We start from the raw sequence: 14,618 nt of genomic DNA on the forward strand, positions 1-14,618 counted from the left end.
CTGTCTCCATCTAGGGGCAAAATTTCTGACCTGCACAAGGGCCCTCTGTGGATGTTTAACCCCAAAGCATGGGTCCACATGCCGCTCCCTGGGGCTGCACTTGCCTGGTGTAATAGCAGGCTTTGTCTCTGGTAGGACCAGTTGTGCCACTGTGTTCTGGAGAAACGTCCCAGCTATGTGCTTCTGCCTGCTCTTCCAGGTAAGCTGTGGAGACATCTCATCAAGTTTGGGGAAACCCCTCAGTGCTTTGAGTGGGATTGTGTTGAAACAGGAGAATCAGCATCTTTATGAACTGCAGCCTTCTGGTCCATGAACATGGTACACCCAGCATCCTGATAGCTCTCTCTCTCTCTCTCTCTCTCTCTCTCTCTCTCGTTTTCCTTCGAGAGGCTCTACATCTACTGGGGGAAATATCCACCCACATTTAGGTCAGGATAGGGTGAGAGGCTCAGTTGGTTTCTGTTACTGCATTGGGGTCTTGTCCAGGTTCTTGACGACCTGCACAAAGAATGGAATGGGAAACCCAGCAGTGGTGGCAGGATCAATGATTTATTTGAAAGACAAGAAAAAATCCACTCCACGTGGTGGGAGCGGGCCACTGAGACGAGCTCGTGGCACTGAGGGGCTTGGTGTTGGCTGTTTCAAGGCCTAGAATTTGGGGTGGGTTTGAGGGTGTGGACTGAGGTTTCACTCCTGTGACTGCCTGGCCCCTCTGCTCGTGGAACTGTCATGGCTCATATGGCCCGCTGGGCGGGGGCGTGGCCATATCTGCATAGTCAATGCCACGGTAATTAGGGCGGGGCTGCCAAGGTCTGCCGAAGACCACCGGGTGGAGGCTCAGGTGGAAGCTCGAGGCTCAGGTGGAAGCTCGGGGCTCAGTGTGCAGGAGCTAAGTTGCCCAGCGACCTCTCCCATTGTGTCCGGGCCTGGCCAATGGTTAGCACGGATGGTGGGTCTGGTCCAGGGTGGGGTCTCCAAGCACGGTGGGGCTCCTAGCTGTTTCCTTGGCCACATTCCGCCTCAGATCCAACCCAGACAGGGCCCCAGGGCAGGCAGACCTGCCCTTCTTTCCCAGCCTTTTCCTTCTACCTCCTGCCTCACTTCGTTTCCAGCTCTGGGGACAGGAAATGACTGCCCCCAGGTGCAGTGATAGCCCGGCAGCTGAACCAAAGACCTCTAAGTGGCTCCCGGAGATCAGCACATCTGGCTGGGCCCTCAGAGCTGCCCTGCTCCGTGTTCCCTCCTGAGGGGAGTGCCCACCTCAGTGGCCCCAGGAGCCCCTGGATGCCCCACATGCTGGGAGGCGCCCAGCCCGGCTCCTGTGAGCCAGGGCCGGCGTGGGCCCCAGTGTTGCTCCCTGCTCTGGGAAGGTGGCTTCTTAGCTTTTTTGCAGTAGCCAGTGGCTGGCTGGTGGTGAGATTCTTGAAGATGTAGAAATACATTGTACATATTTATGGAGTACAGTGCAGTGCTTTGATGTATGCATGCATTGTATAGTGAACAAATCAATCTATAGCTTCTCTCTCAGCTCAAACATTTATCATTTCTTTGTGGGGAGGGCACTCAAAATCCTCTCTCCTGCCAGGTGTGGTGGTGCACACCTGTCATCCCAGCACTGGGGAGGCTGAGGCAGGAGGATCGCCATGAGTTCAAGGCCAGCTTGGGCTGTGTAGGGAGACAGATGAGTCCCGTGGAACCCTAATTGCGTGTACCCATGGCCGACTAAACAAAGCCAAGGCAAGCCAGTCATTTGGGGCTCTATGTCAGAGACGTGGCCCCCCAGACTTTAAGCTGTTTCTGTGCCTCTGTATTATTCATCCTCATCACCCCTGGGTCAGGCTCCCACTTGTAGGCTGCTTCCTACAACCCACTGCCTCCACGAACAGGGTACCTGGTACACCCACCAGGTGCTTAGTCTCCCTCTGCCTCTGATGCTAAATCTCACAGAGTGGATTAGAGGTGCGTCTCCTTCCTCCATTCACTCATTGGTGGGCACTGAGCTGGGCCCCAGGTCTGGCGGTTGGGAGCAGGGCTACAGTGGGCACGGGTTGCGGGTGTTTCTCCAACCCACTGACTTCCTTTCCTTTGGATGCAGCCACTGCTGAGCTTTCGAGATCATATGGTAGTTTTATTTTTGATTATTTTTCTAATACTGGGAATTGAAGCCAGGCCTTCACACCAAGCTCCTCCCTCAGCCTTTTTAAATTTGAGAGAGTCTCGCTAAGTCACTGAGTTGCACAGGCTTTGAACTTTTTTTTTTTGATACCAGGGATCGAACTCAGGACCTTGTGCTTTCGAGGCAGGTGTGGCACCACTGAGCTAAATCCCTGGCCTGGGCTTGAACTTTTGATCCTCCGGCTTAGCCTCCAGAGTGCTGGGATCACAGGCACGCTTGCACGGAGTTTTGAGGACCCTAAGTAGTGTTCTCCACAGTGGCTGTGCCAATTCCCATCTCCAGCAGCACAGTGTCCTGGTTCTGTCTGCATCCTGGCCAGCATTCATGCCTCTTTTAGGGAGAGGTCACTGATGGGGGTGAAATGGGATCTGCTCTGGCTGGGATTTGCATTCTCCTCTTGATTAGTGGTGTTGAGCGTTTTTCATACACCCGCTGGCCATGTGATTGTCCTTTCTTTTTTCCGGTTGTGGTGATTAGACCCAATTGAGCTGCATCCTCGGCCCTTCTTTGTTTTTTATTTAGATCAGGGTCTCACTCAGGTACATAGTGTGGCTGCACATTTCTGGTCCTCCTGCTTCAGCCTCCCGAATGCTGGGATGGCAGGTGTGCACACCACGCCCAGCTCAGGGCTTTCTGGAGGCTCCCTGAGTGGGCTCAGCCTCCAGCCCCACTCTTCCCCTGGAGCTGGGGTGGGCTCAGGGTCCCCCCATGCTCCTGCTGTGGTCCCTGGTGCCCCATCCCCCCTGAGGCCGTGGAGGGCTGTGGCCCCAGCCCCTCACTAGTCCGTGACACGCCCACCGCTGGGTTTTAGAAGTTGTCCACGAACCCAGTTTCCTGGGTTCTCACCTCCACCACCATTTCCTGGGTGTCAGAGCATCGGGCCCGGCTGGGGCACCGGACATGGGATGCAGCCCTGGCTCACCTGAGGCCTCAGCAAGGCCTTCCCGGTCCAAGCCCCCAGCCCTGAGCTGGCGTGGGTTCGAGGCCCCCTCCTGAGGACAGCAGCCCTGCCTGCCTGGCCGCTCCTGCGGTGGCAGCTTCGTCTGCCGGCCACGCAGGGTCCCCAGGCCTGGTGTCCTGGGTGCCATCGCCCCATGTGGCGCTGGCCTGGCTGGGGAGCTGCTCCAGGGGCCAAGGTCATGGTGGGATGTCTTGAGTCATGGAAAGTTTCAGATGTGGCTGCAGCCGGGACGGCTCGGTGACCCAGGGCCACCCCGGACGGCGGCGACCCTGGCAGCCCCAACTGAGTTCCGGCTCCTCACTGGTCCTGGGGCGCAGCCGGCACACAATCTGAGATCTGCTCAGGGCCCTCTCCCTGCCCAGTCAGTGGAGCCACCAGCAGCCTCTGAGGTCCTGAGCTTTTGGTTTTGTTTCTAAGCACTGGGATCGAACCTAGGGCTTTTTCACTGAGCCACCTCCCCATCCCTTTTGTAAGTTTTTTTGGGGTACCGGGGATCGAACTAAGGACATTTTACTTTTGAGGCAGGCGGCGGAACCACTGAGTTAAATCCCCTGTCCTAGTATTTTTTATTTTGAGACTGGGTCTCACTAAGCTGCCCAGGCTGGGCTTGAACTTGGGACTCTCCTGCCTCAGCCTCCCAGAACGCTGGGAAATGCACCATGGTGCCTGGCTTAAATTTTTCTGGCTCCTGTGAGTCCGTCCCAAGTGTCAGCGGGCAGTGCTGTGTGGGATGGACTTATTCTTAAGCAAAAAAGGGTTCATTGTTTACCTGAAATTTAAAGTAACGAGGTGGCCTACACGGTATCGGTATCGGTATTGGTATCGGGTGACCTGCTGGGCGCCCAGCCCATTTTACAGGAGGAGGCCAACGCCTGCAGCGGGGGTGGGGGTGTGCCAGCCAAAGGCCCCAGGCCTGGGGCGGCCGGGCACGTGGGGAGAACAGGGGCCTCGGCTCTGGGGGTGGCCCATGGTCCCCCAGAGCCGGGGTCGCCTGGCATCCTGAGCTGTACACAGCGGCGTCCAGAGCCGAGGTCACCGTGCCCGGTGTGACAACACACTCGATACTTGGTAACAGTGTCCTGGTGCCTGGCCAGCAGCTGCTGTCTCGGTGGCAGGAGAAGGTGACGCTCCCACCCGAGTCCCCACCAGGGTAGCTCGGACCTGGCTTTGTTCTGCCACCTTGATCCCCAGGGAGCACAGGGCCTGCCCTCAGCTGTCCTGGGGTTTGTCCAAGCTGGGGTTGGAACCTGGGACCTCCACACTCAGCTGTACCCCAGCCCTTTAAATCTTTTTAATTTTAAAACAGGGTCTCGCTGTCTCTGAGTTGCCCAGGCTGGCCTGAAACTTGTGACTCTCCTGCCTCAGCCTCCCGGAGTGCTGGGACCACAGGTGTGTGCCTCCATGCCTGGCTAAACCCTGATCCTTTGTGACGCACCAAATGCTTCCTCTGGGTGCTGGCAAGTCCAGATGACCTAAAAAGAGTGTTGCATGGGTTGATTTTTAAAAATGCTCAATAGCCGGGCGTGGTAGCACCTGTAATTCCAGCACTCAGGAGGGTAAGGCAGGAGGATCGCTGCAAGTTTGAAGTCACTTTGGACTACGGACTGAGATACTGTCACAAACCAAAACACAAAACAAAAGTACAGGAGAAAAAAACTGGGGCGGGGGATGTAGCTCAGTGGTGTTCCGCCTGTCTGGAAGCGCAAGGTCCTGAGTTTGATCCCCGGTACTGGAACAAAAAACACAAGTACAGGAGAGGAAGCAGAAAAGGGTGGAGGGCGGGGACGCAGTGTGAGAAGGGAAGGGACTGGGGAGCAGCTGGGGTGCAGCGAGGTGACTCACCCAAGGCCAGGTCCCGAGGTCCACGGGAGGTGGGTGCAGCCATGCAAAGGCCCCGGGATGACACGTGCTTGCCCGAGGGCCTGCTGGACAGCGAGAAGCCAGTGTCTCCGCGGAGGCCAGCGGGAAGGAGAGCAGGGTGGCCACAGGGCCGGTGGACCGGCAGCCACAGCAGGGTTTCTCTTCTCGGATGCAACCCGGGGCGCTCTTCCCTTGGGCTACAGCTCAGCCCTTTGCATTTTTTGAGATTTAAACTGCCCAGGAGATCCTCCTGCCTCAGCCACTAAGTAGCTAGGATAGCAGGTGCTCGGGTGGGTTTGGAGCAGGAAAGCGATGGAATCAGCAGCAGCTGAATCACAGCTGATTTCGGAGCCCTGGGAGCCCCACCTGGGTCCAGATTCACAAATGCACTGGCTGGGACACGAGGACACGCATGCACGCCCCGCTCACGCGCATGCGCGCACAGGCGGCGCCATGTGGGGCCCTAGTCGCATGCTGACAGAGGCGCATGCCCACACAGGAACGCAGGCGCGCACAGGAAAAGTGGCTGGGGCCTCTCTAGGGCCACCTTCCTGTTTGCCAGCTGCGGGTGCTCGGCAGAATCCAGCCCCACAGACCCGAGCCCTGTGGGCTCATCCTGCACTCTGGCTTTGGCGGATGAACGGACCGAGGCTTAGAGTGGCGATGCTACCCTGATCCCCTATTTGCCACCCAGCCCCTCCTGTCCATGTGCCCCTCTCTGACCCCGCCCATGGAGCCACTGAGGCAGCTGAGAATATGCCAGCTGTCTCCTGCCTAGAACAGCCTTTCCTGGTGAACTCCTCTGCATCCATCAAAGCCCCAGCTCTGATGTCCTCTCCTCGTGGAGAGCCTCCCATTTCCCTTTGACTTCCCTGTGACCCCGGGGGCTGGAAGTGTCCTTGTCCTTCTATCACAGCGACCTTGAGAATGCTGTGGTCCGCAGGGCAGCCACAAAGGCCTTTATTGCCTCCCGTGAGCCCCAAACACCCAGAGTGATTGGCTGGGCAGTGCCACCTGCCTGGTCCTGAGCCCCATGCTGTGCCCTAGTTGTCCAGAGCTGGTCACGTGTCCAGGAAGTGGGCCTTGGAGTGGACCCCAACCCCCCCCCACTTGGTGCTTTGCCTCAGTCTCCCTGTGAGTAGCTGGGTAGGCGGAGGAGTCCTTTGTTGTCCCCAGTGTGCCCTCCCTCTCCGTCCCCTGGGTGGCAGCACCAGGCAGGGCCGCTGCATGAGTCCCCGCTTCCTCCTGGGCCTTTGCCCAGCCTGTGCCTGCGGGGACTCGGGGACTTTCCTGAACATGGGACAGGGCTCTCCGGTCCCCCAGCTGCAGCCATTGGGGAGCTGAACAAATGCCACAGCCAAACAAGTGAATGTGGAACTGCAGAGGCTCCAGGCAGGGCCAGGGGACTGGGCGGGTGACCTGAGACACAGGGACAGGAGGAGGCCCTGAGGGAGCAGGGGTTGGGCATGGGCAGTTGGAGAGCAGGTGCAAAGGTCCTGGGGTCACCACACACTGCAGCACAGCCTCACCTGGGAAAGTCTAAGCTCGGGCCAGGGAGAGAATGGCTCCACAGGCTGCACTGGGGGGATCCGGCCAGGACAGGCTGTGCTGTAACTGGAGCTGGCTGGGTAGAGACACGTCCCATCCCTCCCAGCCGCCCCCTGCTCCTGCTCGGGACAGAATGTGCCGGGGCAGAGGTGGTAGCGGGCGGTGGCCATGCTGGTGGCTCCGGATTCCTGAACAGGAGCCCAGCCGGGCCCCTTGCCAGCCAGTGTGGCAGGGGACAAGCAGGGCCGGCCGCCTGCTTGCCTGGCACCCGGATCACCGCCAGGGACACATGGTGACAGGAACAGCGACACAGAGCCCAGGGCTGCAGCTCTGCACGGTGATCCCCTTGATCCCTCCACCCCTGAATCTTTACCCACAACAAAGTAGGGGTCCCCCCATCCTTTAGTCAGTCTACAACCCTCTTCGTGCCCGCTGGGGCTGGGGCACAGCCAGGACCCCACCCTGACCTTACAGTCTCAAATAAGTGAGCATCTAAGTGGGGTTTCTGAGGTTGATGAGGACTGTGCAGGCCTTAGAAGGCAGGGATGGGAGAGGGGGTGACGGGAGGAGACATTAACCGGCAGCCTGAGTGTCCCCAAAAAGGCGAGGCCAGGGGCTGCATGTGTGAGGGTCCTGGGGTAGGGTGCTCCCGCAGCAGCCAGGCAGGGAGGAGGGACTGAAGGGAGAGCTGGCAGTTTGGGGGTCTGGGGTTATTTCCTGTTGGGTGTACACTGGCCACTTTCCCCTGGGCTCCCATGTGCTCAGGGTGCCCCTGAATGGGGACTCGTGAGCGGGCTCCACCCTGCTTGTTGCTGATCTGCCTCAGAAAGTCTCCCTAGAGACCAGGTTCCCCAGATCTGTAGACATAAGAGTGCAGGGTGCAGGGTGCAGGGTGCTCTGTCCTCCACAGGCTGCTGTCTGTGGGGTAAGCACCTTCAGCTGCTCTTGCCATGGGGATGTGGGTCTGGATGCCGGGACCTTCCCATGCACACTGGTCCTGCAGTAGCCCATGCATGAGAAAGCCCAAACATCCCTCCATGGACGGGTGGAGAAACCCGAGCTGTTCCTTGGCACAACAGAATATTACACAGCCATGAAAAGGAGCAGAGGACTGATCCATGCTGCAATGCAGGTGAGCCTCAGAAACATGCCAAGTAACAACAGCTGGACACAAACGGCCACATGGTGTATGACCACTGATATGTCCAGGAAAAGCCAAGTCCAGCCGAGTGTGGTGGTGCACACCTGTGATCTCAGCACTTGAGAGGCTGAGGCAAGAGGATCTCACGTTCGAGGTCAGCTTGGCTACATAGCAAGGCCCTATCTCCAAACAAAGAGAAAATAGGCAGATTCCCAGAGACAGGAACAGCTCAGGGCTCTGACCCGAGTGCTTTGTTTCTCTGCCTGTGTGCTTCACCAACATTTTTTGTTGTTTTTTGGTACTGGAGATCGAACTCAGGACCTTGCCCTTGTGAGGCAGGTGGCGGAACCACTGAGCTACATCCCCGGCCCTTCACCAACATTTTTGAAAAGCACAGAATTGGGTAGGCAGGGTCTCCCTGCATCATGGGCCCTGCCACCTTCCAGCCCTGCCCTCAGTATCCCCTTCTGGACCCTAGGCCTCTCTGCCCTCCCTGGCCCGGAACTAGGTCCTAAGATGGGCACTCGGTGGCCATGGTGGCCCCGAAGCAGCTGAGGAGAAACCAAAGCACTGGCCTGGGTATCCACACTTTTATTTTTTGACAAATAATTGTACAAGGGCTGGGGACGTAGCTCAGTGGCACTGCACCTGCCTCACAAGCACAAGGTCCTGAGTTCCATCTCTGGTACCAAATTAACAATAATAACAATAATAATAATAATTGTACAAAAGGGTCAGATGCAAAGCTTGCTGGGACGCTGGGTCCTGAGGGGCCCAGCCCTGGAAGGCAGGGGACTCTGGAGCTGCCCACACGTGCCACCCCAGCTGCCTCCTGTCCCCAGGCCTGCTGCAGCGCTCCCTGCTTCGGCCTCAGTTCTCCATTGTCCTCCAGCAAGCAGGAGGGCTCTGGGCTGCACCTGCCTGGCCAGGAAGCTGTGGCTCTGTCTCCAGAGGCTGCAGCGCTGCCCGCTGCTCACACCCTGCACCGTTCCAGTGACCTGGCTCCCTGAACCCCCGTCCCCAGTCCTCTTGCCTGTCCAAGCTCACAGTGCAGCCTTGGCTGGGACACCTGCTTTTAGGGCCCCGATTCTGAGATAAAGTGGTGACCTGTAAATATCACTCAGCTGAGAACTTCTCTCACTTGTCCTCCTCCTTACTTGCCTGATGCGGAGCTCCTATTCATACCTCAAAGCCTCAACTTAAATGTGCTTTCCTCCAGGACTCTTCTGGTCCCTTCTTCTGGCCCCTCAAGACTGGAAGTGTCTCTGTCTGGCTCTCTCTCTGCCCACAGGCCAGGCTAAATTTTCCCAGAGGCCATGCTGGGCATCTGATGCCCATCCACATAAGCCAGGGTCCTCCCTGGCTCTTCCTCAGTCCTGTGTGATGTTGGACCAGCTTTGCCTTACTGAGACTCAGTTTCCCTGGTTCCAGTGCAGTCAAGCTTGCTGGTCTTTGACTTTGCCATTCTTCGTGGTCATGGCGGTGGAAGTTTATGTGCAGCCTCATCCCTGAGGCGTCTGCTCCGCACTCAGAAGGTCATGCAGCGAGACCTCATGTCCTCTGAAGGTGGGTTCGGATCCTCCTGAGTGAAGGATTCCTGTGAGTCAGGGGGCGGAGCATAGGGCAGACTAGGGGGCAAGGTGTGCTCAGACTTTGACGTATGCATAGGAGTTCTATCACCTATGAGGCACCAGGGCTCAGAGAGGCCCGGGAAGGGGTGCACCCCAGACCCCTGAGCTCACCTCAGAGTACAGGGGCGGTGGGAGGTAGCGGCACTCTTGGAAGTAAGGGAAGTAGGGGCCTTCGAGGCTCATGGGGTCCTGCAGCAGGGCGAAGGGGCTCTGTGCAGTGGCTGCCGAATCCTCCTCTGTCACCACGTCCGAGTACTCGGGAGGGGCTGGGACGGGAGCCAGGGTGAGTTGGGCCACCCACTGTTCACTGAGCTCACCCTGTCCTCCCCGGGTGCCCGGCAGAGCAGGGTGCTCACCTTCAGGTCGCTGCGGCAGGGTGCCCAGCCCCCAGTCCAGCAGGAAGCCAGCTTGGCTGTCCACGCTGGAGGAGCGGCTGCCGAAAGCATGCAGGGGGACGGTACCGATGACCAGGGGGAGCTCCAGGAGCAGCTTGGACGAGCCCGGTATGTCCACACAAACCTAAGGGAGCAGCGCTGTGATGGGGGCGCAGCGGCAGCCACACCTGCTCCCCGGGGCCGGCCACAGGGTCAGGTCAGGATGCCATACCTTGAGCGAGTAGCACACGTGCAGCACACGGCAGCGCAGGATGGACGGCCCCACCGGGGGGATGCGCAGCAGCCGGCCCTGCCACTGCGCGTGCCGCCCCGGGGCCACAGGCTCTCCCGCCAGGCTGGCCACCAGCGCGCACTTCTGCTTCTGGGCACCCCGCGCCACAAACGTCTGGGTTTGCACCAGGGCGGCGCGGGGCCGCACGGAGCGCGTGTAGCCATTGTCGATCTCGGCGAAGACGGGGATCGCCTCTCCTGTGGGGCGGCGGTGGTCTCAGCTTCCCCCGGGGCCGCCTGCCGCCAGCCCCCCGCCCGCCTGTACCTGGCGTGTAGCCTTTGCGATGGATCTTGGCCGAAAGGGACACTAGGCCGGGGTTACGGAACCACGAGCGGGCGACCTTTTCCTGGGATCCCTCCTGGGGTGCCTGCCGGGTGTGGGGAGGGACAGCAGTGGGCCGCTGTGGAGCGGGGAGCAGGACCTGGCGGCTTTCCCTAATCCCAGAGCTGTTAGCAAGACGGAGCTTTCTTAAAAGCCCCCATCTTTTTTGTTTTTTTGAGACAAGGTCTCATAGTTTAAGCCGACTTGGAACTCACTATGTCGCCCAGGCTGGCCTTGACCTCCTGGGGACCCTCCTGCCTCGGGCTCCAGAGTGCTGGGGTCACAGGTATGGCCCACCATGCCTGATTGGCTCCATTTTCTTTCTTTCTTTTTTCTTTTTGGTACCGGAGATCGAACTCGGGACCTTGCGCTTGTGCGGCAGGCGCCGGAAGCAGAGCTAAATCCCGGCCCTCCATTTTCTGTTTTATAAAATGGGTCCTTTTAGCCGGATGTGGTGGTCCACGCCTGTAATCTCAGCACTCAGGAGGCTGAGGCAGGGGAATCAGTTTGAAGTCACCTTGGGCTACAAGAGACCCTGTGTCAAAAAACAAACAAAAAAAGCGGGGCGTGGTGGTGTGGACCTATAATCCCACCACTCCCAAGGCTGAGGCAGGAGGATCGCTGCAAGTTGGAGGCCAGCCTGGGCTACATAGTGTGCTCAAGGATAGTCTGAATTACAGAGCAAGACCCTGTCTCAAAAAAAAAAGAAAAGAAAAGAAACGAAAAGAAAGAAGCCAAGGGAAGCCAAGCACTCTGGTGTAATTAACGCTCGCTAAGTAGCTATTTTCGCGGAGCCATCGGAGGGTCTCCGCGCCTCAGAGCCACGCGCCGGCCCCAGGACCCGCCTCCCAGCCGCCGCCCCTTCGCCGCTCGGGCCGTGCTCTCACCAGCAGCGCGGGGGTGTTGATGTCCAGGGTCTCGATGACAGTGAAGCCAGTCCGGGCGCGGCGCGCGGGCACCCAGGGCCGGTGCAGCGTGGCCATGACGGAGTAGCGGACGCTGCCGTGCTTGCCCTCGAAGGACGTCACCAGGGCCCTGGGGCGCCGGGAGGGGTCAGGCCGGGGCCGGCGTGGGGCGCGGGCGTGCGTGTGTGTGTGCGTGCGTGTAGCTCATGCGCTCTGGGGCGAGGGGGGCACCTCCAGGGCCAGGGCCAGGGCCAGGGCCCCGCCGCCCGCCGCCCGCCGCCCGCCGCACCTCGGGGACTGAACTGCACTGAACTTACAAGGGCAGCTGGAAGCCGAACGCGAACTCGTGGCGCCCGGCAGGCAGGGTCCTGGGCTCGCCGGAGTCTGCGGGGAGCAGAGGGGCTCAGCGCACGTCCAGGCGCACGCAGCAGGGCGGCCTGGGGACCCCGCCGCACCTGGAGCCAGCAGGGCGGCGCGGTGGCTCACGAGGTCCATGCTCTCGCTGTAGCTCTGCGTGTACGCGGTGCTCGAGCCCGCGCCGCGCGACTCGGTCCAGTGCACGTGCGCGCGGCCCCGCGCCCGCAGCTCCAGGGAGCCCACGCGCGCCGCTCTCGACAGCTCCAGCAGCACCCGGCCCGACACACGCTCGCCACCGCTGAACACGGGCTCCGCGCCCGCCGTCGCGCCGTCTAGCTGCACGGCGAACGCCTTCACCTTGTCGAATAGCATCGTGCCAGGACGGGAAGTGAACGCTCTCTACTCGCAGACCCGGGTCTCGAACCCGCGGCGAGGAGGTGCAAGCAGCGGACCCGCAGTCTCAGGTCTCAAAGTCGCCGCACGTACAAAACCGCATGCGCACTCACTGACCCAGCCAAAGGCTCTGAACGGCGCCCTGGCGCTGCTTTTATGCGGCAGAGAGTAGGGCGGGGCGCGAGACGCAAGCCGCCCCACCCAGAAACGAGCTCAACCAATAGGGCGGCGAGGGGGTGTGGCTTCGCACGCAGTTCCTGGAGCAAAACAACAAACGCCCCTGGGCGGCCTTGCGCGCCTTCGCAGGCCGGGTTTCCTCTCACCCCGGAAAGCAGCGGGGAAGCTGAAGCCACCTAGCCGAGTACCCCCCGCTCCCCTGAATCATCCACCAGCTGCCACTTGCAGACGTGACTCCGTGCACGTCGGTCCAGATTGGAGAGGATCTTTCGACCTCCGTTTCCACTCCCGGGGGCCGGGAGATCGGCTGAGCTCAGGGGGCGGGCAAGGTTCACCGCACCCCGATTACCAGCCCGCCCCCAAGCTGCCCTCGCGACCCGACTCAGGCCTCCGTCAGTTTTCCCCGGGAATTGTCGCAGGGGGCGAGGCCTTGTGAGTCCGCGGGGCGAAGGCGCCCCCTGGTGGCGGCGCGGGGCGCTGCTGCTCCCTCGGAGCTCGGCTGGGCCACACGGGGACCCTCGCGGCCACAGCACCTCTGGTGGGAACACGACCACCCGCGACCCGCCCGGGGCCTGGGCAGGCCGGGAAGGGCGGCAGGCTCAGGGAGAGGCTTGGGGGGCTGGGGGAGATCGACGCGCCGCTCCCAAGCGCCAGGGCGGGCCTGAGCGCGGAGAAGCCAGAGTGCCCGGGAAGGGCCAGCCTGGTTCACGGGCGAGCTCCAGCGCCCAGCCGCCCCTCCAGAGTTTATAGGGGCCCGGCCCTAACATTCTGGCCCCTCACTGAGGACGGGCCCAGGGGCGCTCTCTCACCGAGCTACGCCCCCACCCCCTTGTTTTCCTTTTGAAATAGTCCAAGTTGCCCAGGCAGGACCCGAACGTTCGATCCTCCGGCCTCAGCCTCCCTAAGCGCTGGGACTACCAGCGTGCTCTCGAGCACAGCCCAGCTGAACGCCGGGGAAGGTCGCCTCCTGGACCCCTTCCTGCTCCCACTTCGCGCGGCACCAGGGCTTCCGGGGTGATCGCGAACCCCTCGCACCCCCAGAAGCTGTCAGCGGGCTCGGGAGCAACCAGCTGCCTCCCGCCTCGCCCGGGCCGCGCACGGAGTAGATCGTGGGGTCTGGCGGCGCCGAAAGTGTCCGCCCAGAGAAGCCGACCCTTCCCTGAGCCGCGCGGCGGGGCTGGGGCGCAGCAGCCCTTTTCTGGGAAGCGCGCGAGCGATCGCAGCGGGAAGGCACCCGCGGGGGTCCCGGGACCCTTGGAAGATGCGACCCCATCCCCATCCCTCCCCGTCGGAGGCACGACCACCCCCCCCCGATCCCCAACACCACCAGACCGCACCCCGGGGGACCCACAGCGGCAGTCACTGCAGGGTAAACTGAGGCGGGGCATGGGTGGCACGTGAGTGACACAGGCCCTTCTTTGGGAACCGGGGACCCTACACTGAGACCCGCAGGGGCACTCGCAGTACCCACAGGGGCTCCCAGACCCTGGATGGCTGGGGCCCCTGCTTTGAGAAGCTAGGCGTCTAAATGGGGGGGGGGTGGCGCGCGTGGGGCCCTGGAAAGAGGGCCTCAGGACAGGGCCGGGCCCGGCGCGGAGTCTGCGGGTCAGAGGCCGCGGGGATCCCGGCGGGGATGGGGGCGGCCTCGGGGTGTGGTCCGTGTCTCACTTGGGGGCAGCGGCTGCCGCCGTCGCAGGAGGGTCTCGCAGGAGGATCCCACGCCGCAGCCACCTCGAGCGCGCGCAGACGCGGCCGCTCCGGGGCGCAAGAGGACTGGGGTGCTCTCCTGGCGCCTGCGGACTCGCTGGTCCCGCGCCTCCGCCCGGGGACCCACACGGGGCGGAGCCACCCCCGGCGCGGGGCGGGCCCTGCTGTCCGCGTTGCCGAGGGGGAGTCAGAGGGCAGCGCGCGGAACACACCAGCGCTCGACTCACGGCTGCCCTTGGCCTCCCTGCCAGGGCCGCCCTGGGGCCACGTGTTCCCTCCCCACGTCTGCGAGCCAACCCTGGACACGGGGGCCACCCACGGGCGCTCCCTCACCGAGCCCCACCGCCCACGCTCGGGCCAGCCCCTCCGTCCCCGGCCTCAGTTTCCCCAGCCAGGCCCTTCTACGCCCTCGTGAGCCTCGGGGAAGGGGCGTGTACCGAACCCCTGCCAGGGGCCGGGCCCGTGGAGCGTCCTGGTTAAAGGTGTCGCCTCATCTTAGGAGACAGCTGAGGTCTCCGGCGGGGCAGCCAAGGTCCAGGACCGAGCAGCGCCCCCAGGGCCTCTGCTGCCCCTCTGGTCCCGCATCCTGCCGTCCCCCAGACCCCTGGCGGGCCCTCCTCTGCCGAGTGCCTGCCCTGCACCGCGCCGGAGGGTGGATTTGGAGTCCACCTGCGCTGGGGAGCCCAGCTCGCCCCCGGCCGCCGAGGAGGGCGCCCCCGGGCCCCTGCACGCCTTCCCTCCCGTGCCCCCAGCACCAAGCACCAAATCCAAGGTC

At 61.7% G+C, this 14,618-nt stretch overlaps 1 protein-coding gene across 2 annotated transcripts; it reads right to left on the reverse strand.

The window, feature by feature from the left end:
* Nucleotides 1-8,261: 8,261 nt before the first annotated feature.
* Nucleotides 8,262-13,194, reverse strand: Arrdc2 (arrestin domain containing 2). Of its 2 annotated transcripts, none has more exons than XM_013068704.3 (8): nucleotides 11,665-13,194; nucleotides 11,527-11,593; nucleotides 11,192-11,339; nucleotides 10,248-10,350; nucleotides 9,924-10,180; nucleotides 9,674-9,836; nucleotides 9,429-9,583; nucleotides 8,262-9,283 (listed from the first exon to the last, which is right to left on the reverse strand). In XM_013068704.3, the coding sequence occupies exons 1-8, from the start codon at nucleotides 11,936-11,938 to the stop codon at nucleotides 9,215-9,217; spliced, it is 1,236 nt and encodes a 411-aa protein (XP_012924158.1). In that variant the 5' UTR covers nucleotides 11,939-13,194; the 3' UTR covers nucleotides 8,262-9,214. The 2 variants fall into 2 exon arrangements, with proteins under 2 accessions (XP_012924158.1, XP_004873392.1); XM_004873335.3 differs by having other exon boundaries at nucleotides 8,262-9,268; nucleotides 11,665-13,189.
* Nucleotides 13,195-14,618: the final 1,424 nt, after the last annotated feature.

The sequence above is a fragment of the Heterocephalus glaber genome, unplaced genomic scaffold, assembly GCF_053883595.1.
Source record: "Heterocephalus glaber isolate CG9 unplaced genomic scaffold, H.glaber_assembly_v1.0 deba00001761, whole genome shotgun sequence".
NCBI lineage: Eukaryota > Metazoa > Chordata > Mammalia > Rodentia > Bathyergidae > Heterocephalus > Heterocephalus glaber.